The sequence below is a fragment of the Balaenoptera acutorostrata genome, chromosome 4, assembly GCF_949987535.1.
Source record: "Balaenoptera acutorostrata chromosome 4, mBalAcu1.1, whole genome shotgun sequence".
Taxonomy (NCBI): domain Eukaryota; kingdom Metazoa; phylum Chordata; class Mammalia; order Artiodactyla; family Balaenopteridae; genus Balaenoptera; species Balaenoptera acutorostrata.
The window spans coordinates 39,248,474-39,263,737 of NC_080067.1; the positions used below are offsets into that span (position 1 = coordinate 39,248,474).

General features: G+C 40.6%; 1 protein-coding gene across 4 annotated transcripts in view; it reads left to right on the plus strand.

Moving 5' to 3' along the window:
- ARHGEF26 (Rho guanine nucleotide exchange factor 26) overlaps positions 1-15,264 on the plus strand; it is a 167,621-nt gene that overhangs the window by 73,056 nt on the left and 79,301 nt on the right. For all 4 annotated transcript variants that reach the window (XM_007164806.3, XM_007164805.3, XM_057545163.1 and 1 more), the window contains exons 7-8: positions 9,696-9,848; positions 12,706-12,835. In XM_007164806.3, the coding sequence (XP_007164868.2) occupies positions 9,696-9,848; positions 12,706-12,835 (283 nt within the window). The remainder of the gene's footprint in view (positions 1-9,695; positions 9,849-12,705; positions 12,836-15,264) is intronic.

The following is a 15,264-nucleotide window of genomic DNA, read 5'->3' on the forward strand; positions in this document are numbered from 1 at the left end:
GTGGGAAATAGGAGACAAGGCAAGGACGAAGGGAGTCAGCATCGCCAGCCAACTCTCCTGCTGGAGCTACTACGAGTGAGGGTTAAACACAGCAACACCCTTCCAGCAAGCAAAGAGGAAAGGGTCACAGAATTGGTTATGTAACTGTCATCTAAGAAAAGGAAACAGTTCCTCAGAAAGTCATAAATCTTTTCTAGGTTTGGAGTTTTCAAAGAATTTTGGCCAGGCAGTGGATTAGCAAAGCTATTCTTGAGGTTACAGCCCTGTGTCTTGGATGCTGTGTCAGGAACGTAAACACCCACCTGCCATACTTGCCAAGCAGCAGGGCCATTTGGTACGGCCTTACCCCAGCTCACCCACCTCGTGAGGACCCTGATAATTTAACTCATGCCTGGCAGATCCATGTTTTATATTATCACGGTTCCTCTCCTTGGAAGACAGTACTTTAACAGTGGGGCAAGGAGGAATAATAGGTACCTGGTATTGATTCAGTCAACACGTTTATAGAGTCCTCATTCTTTATTAGGTCCTGGAAATCCAGTGATGAACCAGGCATACTCGGTCTCGGTCTTCACAGTCATATATAAAATCGGGGGTGGGGGGGTGATTTTCTTTTAGATGGAAATGTATAGTTGTGCTCAAATTTAAAGAAAACATAATGAAAAACTGCAAAACTGTCCATAATAACTCAGAGCATCCCAGGCCCATGCATACACAAGCTTTCTTCTCTTCTCAGGACGTTTTGATAAGAGTGCTGGCACATGCTTCCTGTCATTCATTCATTAGAGTGTTATCTTCATTTCTGGGAGAAATTAAAATGTGGATGAGTGCATGAGTAGTGCTGAAACAAAAGAATCAGGTATGCAGAAGGTTACCATGGGAACAAGACCCTTTTCCTCCAGCTTCTGTGAAGTAGATTCATATGATAAGTACTTTAAATTCTCATTTTTAAGCAAAAACTTGGTCTAATGATATTAAAATTTCAAGAACTTTAAACATACTGTTTTTCTATATTTGTATGGTCCTGTTTCTGTTCCCTCTAGCATGTATGTGATCAGTGAGAGGAAGGACTAAGCAAATGGGAGCCTTAACCGACGCAGGGGAGTCTCCAGGGCACTTGGTTCTGTATTCTCTCCATGCCCCTCCCTTCCCCGGCCCCCAGCTCCACCTTTCTTCTTTGGGATTTGCTGGGTGCCCTGAACTGAAAGCGTCTGTGGGGAGCTGTATTTAAACCTAGCAGGCTCTGTGTTGTGTGGTATTAAGCGTAAGAAAACCCTTCGTTTATCTCTTCACCCCAGTCCCTTCCGTCATATGTCCAGGTTGATTTTAAAGGCTTTGATAGGATGATAAGAATCTTTTAACAAAAACCATCCTAGAGATTTTAAGGATCAAACAGTAGCTCTCAGGATGGGAATGAGGGTTACCAGAACATTTTTGTTGAGAACATTTCTTCTCACATTCCCATTTTTTTTTTTTTAATTATTAGCACCTTCAATTATTATTCATCCATTTATTTATTTATTTATTTATTTTGGCTGCGTTGGGTCTTCGTTTCTGTGCGAGGGCTTCCTCCAGTTGCGGCAAGCGGGGGCCACTTTTCATCGCGGTGCGCGGGCCTCTCACTATCGCGGCCTCTCTCGTTGCGGAGCACAGGCTCCAGACGCGCAGGCTCAGTAGTTGTGGCTCACGGGCTTAGTTGCTCCGCGGCATGTGGGATCTTCCCAGACCAGGGCTCGAACCCGTGTCCCCTGCATTAGCAGGCAGACGCCCAACCACTGCGCCACCAGGGAAGCCCACATTCCCATTTTTAATTCAACCCTTATCCCTTTATTATCAACCCAGAGGGAAAATTTCAGAAAACACTAAAACGGAATGGGAGAAGATGTACAGTCTGCTGGGGAGGAAACCCTGTGAGACCTTTACCAGATCAGGATGTAGGGTATTCTCATTGAGAAGCAACAGCCCTGTATTTCTGTTGAATTAACAGATTTCCTATCAGTGTGAGTCTGGGGAAGGATTCATAGATGAGCTTCATCTTGTTCATCACTGATTTTGATTGATTGATGATGGCTGCCTGGAGTACAGATTCTGCGTGTGGGCAAAGCGCCATAATCAGTGATGCCTGCCGTGGCTTAGTGGTGTTACACTTGCCATGCGTTTGCTCTTCCTGATCTAATGTATTAAAAGAAATTGAGGCTTTAGTGTCAACGTGACCACCAAAACAAACAAAACAAAACCCCCCCAAAACAAACAAAAATCCAACAAACCCAAACAAATAAGCCCCAAATCTCACTTACCCACAGCAGAATAGAATTTCATTTTGGTAGAGAACAGAATGTTCTGTCGTTGCTCTGCTAGGAAAGTATTTCCAGCAGCACATAGTTTGCTGCCACTTATCTGGAATATTTCTTTGTTTAGTGAAGATATTTTATTATATAACAGCAATTTAGACATGTGAAACCTGCCTGGTATGTTACATGTCTCCAGCATAAGTGAATATGACCCTCTCTGGTGGGATACTGCAGCCACTTAGATTGACAGCTCATTCAAGTGAGGGAAGGTATCCAGGAATGATCTGAGTTTGCTTTAGGCAGATGGATATTAATGAAGGAAAAGTACCTTGAAAGGATGCCATTCCGAGAAAGGCACAGGACAGCGCTGATTATAACCAGAGCCCTGCTTTCTGTGCTTCTCCAGCTAGAGCGCTCAGTGCTGAGCTTCTTAGTGGCCTGGAATCCTCCCTAAATCAGGTGACAGAGGGGCCGGTCTGGTAGGGTTTTCACTAAGTGCAGCTGGCATTGAAGAAACGTGGGCTGAACTGGGTCTAAACATTTTAGTGACCCTACCGGACAGGATTGTAAAAGCTTGTGCTGGGAGTTCGTTGTCTTCATTGGTGACCTTCACTGTGCCTCGAATAGCTCTGGGAACTCCATTTGTGGTCAGTAAATATATACTGATTTGGTTTACCAGTGAGTAAAGCAAGGTAGAGCCTGACTTCTTTGCAGGGGTTACATTCTTGGTAAAATAGCAGCAGAACAAAATTCCTTGAACGGGTTCCATCTTCATAATTTTCTTTAATTTGTTTAGAACACAAATTCGATGTATTCACCCATCAAATATTTGGCTGTCTTTTGCATTCCAGGTGCTATGGCCAGGTCCCGAGCATAGAGTGTTGAACGAAACAGACATGACCTCTGTCCTCTAGCCCTTGCTAAGAGAGACAAAGGTAAACAAAATCATAATATAATTAACTATGATCATAGTAGGTACACCAAAGGAAAAGCACAGAGGTTTATTAAGACATAAAATAAGGGTGCCTAACCCAGCCCAGAAGGGTCAGGGAAAGCTTCCTGGAAGAGGCGAACTTTAATCTGAGACTTGAAGAATGAGTGGGGCAAAGGGGGAGGGCAGCAGGGAACAGGGAGGGCTAAGATGATGACTTCCAGAGGGTTTCACCTGGCACCCATAAAACAGTATTTGTTCATGCTGTGTGATTGGGGATCAGAACAAATTGCTGGCCGCCACCCTCCTGGAGGCTGCACCTAGGGGGGCTATCAGCTCTTCTGCTGTCTTGCACATCTTGCCATGGGATAAATCTGTGAAAGTCTTCACTCTGTTGATGTGTGTAAATTACTTGCTGAGATAGTTAAACAGTTGGTCTTTTTGGAAAGTAATATATTCCTTCTTCAGTTCCAGCTGTTATTAGCCTTCTTTCTGGATGTCTAGGTTGAGGGCTGGCCAGTAGTAACAGAGCAGTGGGCACCTGCAAGCAGAGGCTACAGTAGGTGTAGTAGTTCAAGCACAGGCTCTGGACCCAGAAAGCCTCTGGCTCTGGGTTCAGACTGAGGCTCAGTTGTTTCAAGTTTTGACTTAAGTACTCTTCGCCTTGGTTTTCTTATGGGTTTATTGGCCGTCTCATAAAGTCGGCTTGAGGATTAAATTAGATGAGGCGGTGCATGAGAAGCCCTGGGCTTGGCACGGTGACTGGCGGTCATGGTTACCAATTGTTTGCTCCTTGACATCCACCGAAGCACGTCATCCTGTGCTAGGCACATGGGAAGAAATTTTGTTGGCTGACGGATGAAACCAGATTTGTCGTCTGCATTAAATAAGTTTTAATCTCTTCTGTAGTTGGGCGGATTTACTGTACCGTCTTCAAGAGCTCTCAGGAATGCTCATCCCTGACATGCCAATGGCATTACCAGTTGAATTTTAAGAAGACTGTTAGTAATGGTATGGGGGCATTTAGCCTCAATTTGTAGGTCTTTTTGGCCTACTACAGGAGGGAGAAAGTGATGCTCGCAAAAGTATATGTGCTGAGTGTTTCAGAAGCGGCTACATCACTGTTGACTTTGTTCTATCCCTGAAAATGCAGTGCCACCTTTAAGACCATCACTTGATAAAACAACCACAAAAAGCCTAAAGAATATCCAGTCTCTGCAGCTCTAGGAAATATTAGAGGAGAGGTTACAGGCCTTGAGCAAGCTCCTCAAACATGGCCGTGTAGTTCTCATCTTGAAGTCCCCACCTCCTAGGAGGCTGCCCTTGTGTTTCTTGGTGGTCTGACCTTTCTCTGCATAGCCAAGGAGCTCACCCGGGCAGGCTGCAGTCATGTGCAGTGCTCATGTGAAGTATGGGTGTGATTAGGTGGAGGGAGAAGAAGCAAGAAGCAAGCAGTTTAATTTTCCTCTGGACATGTCAAATAGACAGCTGAAAATATGCATCTGGGAGAATTCAGAGGCACCGGATGCTGGTGATGGTGAGTCAATAGTCAAACAGGGCTAACCTGGGTTTCTGGTTAAGAGGCAGTGCTTCCAGGAGGCCTTTCCTGGTCCATCAGAGGTTTCTCAAAATCTAGACGTTAGCGATGACATTAGAATTTTGGTGGGGAAAAAAAAAAGAAAGGTTGTGTAACATGATTGGTTGTAAAACATGATCATTTTGGTAATGCTACAGAGAGGAAATAATGAAGGTATTGTGCCAGAAAAAAAAAATTCATTGGGCTGAAGTAGATTTCCATTAAAAAGTTATCCTTCAAGTAAGCCAAATTGCTTCACAGACTCATTCAAGTTTCATCTAGGGAACCAGAATGCTTTTCTTTTTGCTTCAGATTTCATTTGGATCTCCAGCTTTCTTGGTTATTGAAATAATACCTCATTCTTTAGTAATACTTTCTTGGCCTGTTTGTAGCTCAGCGCACTTAGTAAAATATGCAAATTTGCCAAAAATAACCAATATAATTTAACATAGAAAGCTTTGGATTATGTTTTAATTATGCCAATGTCTAAATAAAAGATGGGTGGCTTCGTTTATATTATATTAAAATAAGTAGCATAGATATTTCATTAGTGTTTTGTTTTTAATCTTGTACTTTGGCAAACCTTCTATAGAGATAAATGAATTTTCCTTTTCATTGGGAAATGCGAAGTTACTGTTGTTTTTGGTCATGTAGTTGCATTCCTCAGACTGTAACAGTTAGCTGAAGACAAGAAATTGGAAGAGATCTTTGCCTCTAAGATATTTATTTCCTAGATTTACATGATAATGACCGTATGAATGGTTTCTTATTTTTTCCATTTTCTTTGAACATTTTCTTAAACGACACTTGGAGCTAAAAGAAATTACAAATATTTTGCATTTATATGAAAACCAGCTAAAAATGAACTTGTCCTGATTACATACTATCTAGAATTCCTGTGGCTCTGAATTCTCACACATGTATATTTTCAGGGAAAGTTAAACTCTTTTCTTCTTGCTTCTCCCCCTTCCTCCTAAGTCTCTGTCTACATGAGTGGTTTCATGACCCACCTTGATGCCCAGCTAGAAACTTTGACTAGAAACCACCATGTCTTCCTTGACTTTTCCATCTAATGAGTTTCTCTATTCTGTTAACTTTCCCACCAAATTATTACCCTAATGTGTCCTCCCTTTTTGATTTCCCACTGCCAAGGCTTTATTTTCACTTGCCCAGATTAGCATCTCACTGGCCTGCTTATGGTCTGTCTCTCCCCGCTTCTGTCTCAATTGTCTCTGTCTGATTGGATGGCTTCAACATCTCCAGCAGGTTCTCCTTATCCATAGCATAGATTAAGCCCACGTTCCTCAGTAGACAGTGAAACCTTTATAGTCCAGCTCTGACCCGCTTGCTTTGCAGCCCTCGTTCTCTGCCCCCTGTTCCTCCTGTGGTCGACACCTCACCTCTCTGAACCCCACAGTTTTCCCAATGAGATTCATGCCTGTGCCCACGTCGTGTCCCTGCCTGCAGTGCTCTGCCCCCCTTCTCCCCGTATTGCCATCCTCATCCCTGATGACTCCTCACACCTTTCCTCACCTCATGCCACCAGTCACCCTGCCCTGCGCTTTTCACTGTATATTTCTGTTAATAAGTCCTGTATCGCAATTAATTGGTTCCATGCCTCCCATGGGCCACTCAACTCTGAGTGTCAGGAGGGAAAGGATCATTTCTCACTCCACCTTCATTTAAGGAAATAATCTTTCCTTGGCATGTAACTCAGCTTATACTGTATTGGTTCTTGGTTTTATACTATCATTTCTTGATATACACTATTAGTGGCAGAGTCAGAGAGCTTGAAAATCCACCTGTGGATATATATCCCAAAGATTTGAAAACAGCGACTCAAACAGATACTTGTATGGGAATGCTAACAGGAGCATTATTCACAATATCCAAAAGGTGGAAACAACCCAAGTGTCCATCATCAACAGATGAATAGATAAACAAATTATGGTATGTACCTACAATAGAATATTATTCAGTCATAAAGAGGAAAAAGTTCTGGTATGTCCCTTAACATGAATGAACCTAGGAAACATTATACTAAGTGAAATAAGCCAGACAAAAAGTACAAATATTGTATGATTCCAGAAATATATAGAAAAGGCAGATTCATAGAGGTAGAAAGTAGATTAGAGGTTATCAGGGGCTGGGGAGAGGGGGAAATGGGGGATTACTGCTTAATGGGTACAGCATTTCTGATTGGGGTGAAGAAAGTATTTTGGAAATAGTGATGATGGTTGCACAATATTGTGAATGTAATTAAAGCCATTGAAAATGGTTAAAATGTATATTTTACCAGAATGAAAAATATATAGTTCATATAATTTTAAAAAAGATACTGCCACCAGCACCCTTACGCATATATGTTCCAACATGTAATTAGTTTTATACAAGCATTTTTTTCTTCCTATATCATTTATGTTTATCATTCTTACCTTCTTAATATATAACACATTTCTTGAAGTCAGGGACCAGTCTAGATAGAAAATATTCTTTAAGAAACATGGTTTTTGTTTGTATAGGGTTTGAAGTTGGATGTTTTTGAAATTCTGAAACATTTTGGAGAGGGTTTGACATTTTATTTGAATCTTAATAAACTCAGTGACAAAGTGACATGAAGTCACTGACTGAGTTTTATTTATTTATTTATTTATTTATTTTTGGCTGTGTTGGGTCTTCGTTTCTGTGCGAGGGCTCTCTCTAGTTGCGGCGAGCGGGGGCCACTCTTCATCGAGGTGCGCGGGCCTCTCATTATCGCGGCCTCTCTTGTTGCGGAGCACAGGCTCCAGACGCGCAGGCTCAGTAATTGTGGCTCACGGGCCCAGTTGTTCCGCGGCATGTGGGATCTTCCCAGATCAGGGCTCGAACCCGTGTGCCCTGCATTGGCAGGCAGACTCTCAACCACTGCGCCACCAGGGAAGCCCCACTGGCTGAGTTTTGAAACATAGATGTGTTTTTCTGACCTGCTGTCTAGGAACTGTGTGTATGAACCCTGATCCCATTGGGAGGAAAGCCAAATAGTCCAGTAAAGTGTGCTTTCAGTTGCTCCTCTTGCTGTTTTAAACAAGAGGCGTGGATGATGAGGCCATGTAGATGGGAACCATATTGATTATTTTCCCTAAGTCCCTTTTAAAGGCAATAAAAATGTAGGTGTTTACCCAGAATATAAATAAATTTATGCTTCTAGGAAGTTAAAATGCATTTCTTTGTCTTTTAAGCTCCCATGGAGACTTTTAAAAATAGAATAGATAGGGCTTCCCTGGTGGCGCAGTGGTTGAGAATCCGCCTGCCAATGCAGGGCACACGGGTTCGAGCCCTGATCTGGGAAGATCCCACATGCCGCGGAGCAACTAGGCCCGTGAGCCACAACAGCCTGCGCGTCTGGAGCCTGTGCTCCGCAACGGGAGAGGCCGCGATGATGAGAGGCCCGCGCACCGCGATGAAGAGTGGCCCCCACTTGCCGCAACTAGAGAAAGCCCTCGCACAGAAACAAAGACCCAACACAGCCAAAAAATAAATAAATAAATAAATAAATTAATTAATTAATTTTAAAAAAGGCAAAATGTTATTTTAAAAAAATAGAATAGATAATGATGACAAGCTAATACAATTTACATTAAAATGAGTTTAATGTACATGTAAATTTATAAAAATAAGACCTCTTAATTCTTTTATTTGAGTGCCAGGATTTTCTTTGAAAAGAACTGAGATATAAATGTGAGAAGATGTTAGCCTGTGTTTACTGTTAATCATCTCATATAAATTTCTGTTGTCTCATTCACTGTGTGCTGTGAATTTTATATTATGGAGTCCACCCAGAAAACTGGTAAGGAGCAATGATGTGCTAAATGCTAAAGGGCTTATGGAAAACTAACCTTCCCTTGTACTACTATTCCAGAAGTCAACATTAGGCATTATTGTTGGTTTCACCTTCATCGCACTTTTAAAGAAAATGCTCTAGTCCCGTGTGATAGTTATTTCTATCAAGATTTTCCTGCTGCTCTGAACTTGCTCAGTAGGTGTGCTCTAGGGAAGTTCCCAATTTTTAGTGTGCATTCACAGCATCAGGCGATCTTGAGAAAATGCAGGTTCAGATTGGGGGAGGTAGGTGGTGAGATTCTGCATTTCTGATGAGCCATTAGATGTTGCTGGTCACTGGACCACATTTTGAGCAAGAACCCTCTGTTTCAAATATCTGAGTTGATGTTCTGTTAAAATTGGATGCAATCTAAGGTTGCCAGAAAAAAATACAAGACATCCAAGATGTCCTATGCAATATTTGCACATGGTTGTATTAAAAAGTTATCCATTGTTCATCTGAAATTTAATTTTAACTGGACTAGACACAATACACGTGTGTGCAAGTGCACACAACACACACACACACTGGCAACTCTAAATCGCAATCTTCAATCATATACGAAGTCATTTAAATGTCATGTATTAGATTTAAATGATATGGTTATTTTTATTTTGAGAGAAAGGACACAGAACTAGGTTTGTTTCACTCCTATTTTTTAGGCACTAACTTAGGTGTTTTTGCTCATATGCTTTTCAATACAGTAAAGTGTGTAAGCATGAACCCTGCCCCCCCTCCTAGTATCTAGGGAATTCTTGAAAAATAGTGAAATCTGTACATTCTAAAATATACCTGAAAGCACAGAAATGCCCTGGATTATTAATGTTTTAAGCCAAGCATACGAAGTAATAAGGTCTTTATATGATAGATTTAAATCTAGACTATTATATAGTTTTTTTCTTGTATTTTTTGGTACCGAGTACTGTTGATATTTTCAAATACTATTATACTGTACGTATAATAGTATTACATGAGGATGATCTGTTGTCTCTTAAAGCACACAGAAGAAAGTGTAAATGATTTTCTTTGTTTTTTCAGATTCTTTACAGAGTTGGAAGAAAGACATCAGAATAATATCTTCATAGATGACATAAGTGACATTGTGGAAAAACACACAACATCCACATTTGACCCATATGTGAAATACTGCACAAATGAAGTCTACCAACAGCGGACACTACAAAAATTGTTGTAAGCAATATTGAATGTTACAGTTTTAATGATCTAATCTTGTTTTAATTAGGTCACATAGATTGAAATTAATGGATCTCTTAAATTATATTTAGAAATGCCTCCTGATGATCTATTTTCCAGGGAGAAATTTTTAAAAGGATTGCTTTTAGGGTGAGGGCATTTGATTAGAAAAATCCAGTTTGTGGAGAATTTTGTCTCTAAAGCAATTATGAAATTATAGTTCGTGCTGTTTTCCTTGTTTTTTTTTTTTTTTTTTAATTGCTGCAAGACACAGGGTTGGGGGTGGGAGGGTTGGCGATCAGTGATTATCCTTCTAAACGGTGAAAAGATTGTTCTCTAAGCTGTTATCTGGCCATTAAGTAGCCTGAGGCCAAGGTAGAGTTTTTGAGTAGGTTGAACTAGTGCCTAGGAGCCAAAGCTTTCTCAAGTATCCTAATCTTCCTCCATTCAAATGACAACTCTATTCAGTTGTTTATAGGAATTGCTGATTTTCCCCCTCCGGGTAGTTAGGGGTAAGGAGAGCAGGGGAAGGTCTGAAGGAAGGCAGTTTTTAAAAAAAGTTCTTAAAGCCTTTAACTATGAAACAAAAAAGAATTAAACTTTAAATTTCCCCCCATACTTTTTCCCTTTGTCTATTTAGTTTACTGAGCATTTTGTGATGTATATGCTATCTCTATCCTTAAAAGAGTCAGCAGTGGTTCAGTAATGTCTATATTGCCTTCCTGCCGGGGTCGGGGGCTTGTTTATCACAAGGGGCTATCTATTTGGCAGTGCAATTGTACATTGCTGTAAATTCAGTTTGAGGGCTGACTGGCTATTATCATTCTCCTCCCCTCCTGTGAGTCGTGGCATTTATGATGGCAGCATGGAACCCAGGTCAGTTTCTATGCAATGTGTGAGACCCTATGGTGAGGATCGCCTCCTGGCTGCTTGGAGAAACACCCCCAAGTTGGTGAGAAGGGCTGATTATGCCCCTTCCCCCTCCACATTCTCATTAAAATCTCCTACAGGCACGGTGGAAAACCCACAGCTGCCAACCCCAAAGGAGGCTATTAGTACAAAGCAGGGTTTGTAGGCACTCCTGACATTTTGTCCTAGATTAGTCTTTGTTGTGGAAACTGCCCTATACATTGTAGCATGTTTAGCAGGATCCCTGGCCCCTGCCCACAAGATGCTGATAGCACCATGACACCCCAGTGGTGATAAACAAAAACGTCTTCAGACATTGCCCGATATCCCTTGCAGGGGTGCGGGATGGAGAATCACAACCCTCACTTTCCCTAAACTCCCCTCCATCCCCCATGGGAACTGCTGATGTAAAGGTTACTCTGTAACTGTTGGAAAATCCAAGTTACATGTGTGAAAACAAAATCTGGAATTAGAGCTGAATTTCACTTTGTTTTGCAGGATTTAAAAAAAAGCGAATAGGTGCTGCTGTACTTTATGTAACTCTTTAAAAATAAAGGTTTTATTTAAATTAGCTCAACGATATCATCATTGGAGCTTTCACATGGAAATTAGTAGCTGTGTTTTCAGAAGCTTTGTTGCAGTTGATGTAAATTTACATTTAAGACCGTGACATTTCAACTTCAGTTGCCCTTTGGAATCTGAAAACCAACAAACAAACAATGCCCAGGGTGCATCCTAGACTGTTTCATCAGAATCTTTGGAGGTCGGGGAGGCCTGGGGCCTAAGTAATTTAAATATGCAACTGGTTTAGAATTTGCTTCTTTTTTTAACTTCCTAAAAATCTTTTCAAAGCTAGCAGGAAACCTAAAACTCCTCAATTTAAGAAAATGAGATTAAAACCTTTCTGTGTTCTTTCTTTTACTTTGTTCTTCTGGGTATTTCCTAATTTATTTCTAGCAACCTGGAACCCAGTCATCCAAGTTTCAAAGTGTATTTTTTTAAAAAAGGTTACAATTGCCACTACCCTGCTTCTTGTCCTTCCCCCCGCCCCTCAACATGGGATTACGGGAGGATTACAGAATCCAAGGGCCATTGCCTCCCCACCTCCTCCTCACAAGTCACCCTGGAACTCCTCAGAGCTCCCTTTGGGGTGAAGTGAGGTGACAGAGTGAGAGATGCAGTGTCAGGGACCCACTGAAAGTCAGAAGACCTCGGTTTGACTTCTATCTTTACTGAATACTAGATCTTTTATTTGGCAAGTTGGGGACCTTTCTGAGACTCCATTCTTCCTGGAATCCCCTCTTGGCCTTCCCTGAAAGTTATAGGGTGGTTCCTCATGAGATCCTTTATGTCGGTGTATCTTGCTAAATTCTGTAAAAATGTTCTGGCAGTATTAACACTGTTCTAATGTCACTGGGAGAGGAGGAATATTCTGGCTGGCATGGTCAGAAGGTTTTCTGTCTTAGAAGCTTTGAAAAAGTCCAAAAGCCTCCTAGTAAGTAAATCCAGTCTGACATTTCTTTCTTAGATTATTATCTTGGGCTAGAGAAGTGGCTTAAAACATGTGTTATCTTTTAAATGGAATGTTTATAGATTATCAGATATGAGTTCTAGTGTGTATACTAATTTATAATGTATACATTCACCATTATGATACCATTGCTTCTTCATTAGTTTACTTCCTACTTCTAAAAATTTCTAGCCCATACATTTTCATCTTATTGTTCATATTGTTACCTTAAATTTATATCTTGTATTCAGTCTTGACTGTAAAAGGCAGATAAGCCATCCATGTCTCTCTATGTAATCATGTGTTTATGTTGTTTCTATATTTAAAAATCATTGATAATATATGAATTTATCACAATATTTTATTATACATTTTTTACTTCTTAACTTGAAGGGGAAGTATTTTGAAGTTTTGTCTTTCTTTGTTTTTCCTCAGAGCCACCAACCCATCTTTTAAGGAAGTTTTGTCCCGAATCGAGTCCCACGAAGACTGTAGGAACTTACCCATGATCTCTTTTCTCATTCTCCCCATGCAGAGGGTGACCCGCCTTCCCCTGCTGATGGATGTAAGATGTGATCTGGTGTCTCTTTCCTCTGTGGATAGCTGTGCTGCCTCAAGTCCGATTAAGAAAATTATTCTTACCCTACTTAAATTATATCCCTTCTATAAAATCCCCCAATTAAGTGAGAAGGTGCTATTTGGTTGGAAAGTCCCACCTGTGTCTAATATCTTTGGAAATTATCTTCAATTTAGGCTTGTGGGGTCACTCTGAAGAAGTTAGATTATCCCTCATTTACTGAACATTTTTTGAAATGGGAAGAATATCGACTTCTTGAAGTCAAGAGTCCCGGATTCCTTTTCCGGCTGAGCCACTAGGCCCGTGACCTTGGGCAAGTCACTTAATCTCTTTGGGCTTCAGTTTCCTCTGGTTGACCACTAAGATCCCTTCCCTGTCACATTCCAAGATGATGAGGTGCTTCCATTTCGCACAGGAAGGAGGCCCTCTGCAGCGTCACAGGGCATAAACCTGTCCTGTTTTGCATCGCTCAGAATGAGTGAGGAAAGTCCAGGCATCCGTCTTATCTTAGGAAACATGCACGAAGAAAACAAGTATGTAATTTCGAATAGTGGTAAGGTGTGGCTGGGAGAAGAGTTGAGACTGCCAGGTGGGAAGCACAGCTGGGAGGACAGCCAGACGGTAGCTCAGGAGGGCTGCACGCAGGCCGGGCTGCAACTGCAGGGGCATTCCGTGAGAGAACGGGGCGGCCCGACATGACTGCCATCCAGCTAGAGGGGCAAAGAGTGTCTTTTTTTTTTTTTAATTGAAGTATAGTTGATTTACAATATTGTGTTAGTTTCAGGTGTACAGCAAAGTGATTCAGTTTTATACATACATATTTTTTCAGATTATTTTCCATTATAGGTTATTATAAGATATATACTGTGTTATACAGTAACTCCTTGTTGCTTATCTATCTAATATGTAGTAGTATGTAATCTGTTAATCTCAACTCCTAATTTATCCCTCCCCTGCCTTCCTTTCCCCTTTGGTAACTATAAGTTTGTTTTCTGTGTCCGTGAGTCCTTTGTTTTGTATATAGATTCATTTGTACTATTTTTTAGATTCCACCTATGTGATATCATGTAATATTTATCTTTCTCCGTCAGACTTACTTCACTTAGTATGATAATCTCTAGGTCCATTCATGTTGCGGCAAATGGCATTATTTCATCCTTTTTTATGGCTGAGTAATATTCCCTTTTATGTATCACTTCTTCTTAAACCAGTCATCTGTTGATGGGCATTTGGGTTGCTTCCATGTCTTGGCTATTGTACATAGTGCTGCTATGAATATTGGGATGCATGTATCTTTTTGAATTAAGAGTTTTTGTCTTTTCTGGATATATGCCCAGGAGTGGGATTGCTGGATCATATGGTAGCTCAAAGAGTATCTTTTTGATCAAATTAAAATATTTTGGCATAGTTCTACTTTACAATGGATAATATTAATATAACGTCAGTTTTGACATACTTGCTTTTTACAAGTCAAAATATAGGGTAAAAATAAAGCAAAAAATTACAGTCGAGTAAGATTACAAAATAAATCCCATTTTCTCGATTCCATTATGAATTCTAAGAGCTATTCTAAAGAAGCACTGAAGTTTAGAAACGAGTGAAAGCGTGTGATCATGGTCACTTTGCTGGCTCTGCTGCACGGTGAGGGGAAGTCTCAGCTGTCATTTCAGAATTCACAGCACCTGCTGCTCTCCAAGGCCACCTCAGTCTACTCCCTTTACACCCTTCCTTGTCCGTTCCCTGTGATTTAGGAACTTCTCTCCTTGTAAATATTGGGAAACTTGCAGTTTTGTGAATCTAGCTCTGATTTTTTAAAAATCAATATTTATCATGTCTAAGAATAGAATGAAGCCAGGTTATCAAAACTAAATTTTGGCTCTAAAAAGGTTTATTTCCTGTGCCTAATAAGACTTTTATAGAAATAATGAAACTTTGACACATACAGGAAAATATTAATTTTCAAACTTTACTATTTTTTAACAAGAAATGGTTGTTTTCTAAATGTAACATTTCTAGTAATGTTACGAATTTTCAGGATTCTTTCTTTTTCTTCTTCTGAAAACGCGTTTTAGCCGAGTTTCCTTAGATTCTGTATATTCTGTGATCTCAGAGCCTCTTTTTATTTTCTCTCCCTTTGTGATTCTGAGGAAATTGCTTAGATAGATTGGGACTCACAAAATCTAATATACATGTTGTAGGTACCATGTTGGAGGTTTATGCCATGATTGCCCAGTAGGCTCTAAACTTTTTGGGGTCAGAGACCGTTTTGAGATTGTGAGTAAAGCTGTAGTCATTCTCCCTAGAAAATTCATAGTGTGCAAAATTTTACCTAAAATTGAAGTGTGCAAAGAAACTATGGACTCAGGATGCCTGCTCCCAGAGACAAAGACTAGTATTTTTCAAACTGCTTTTGTACC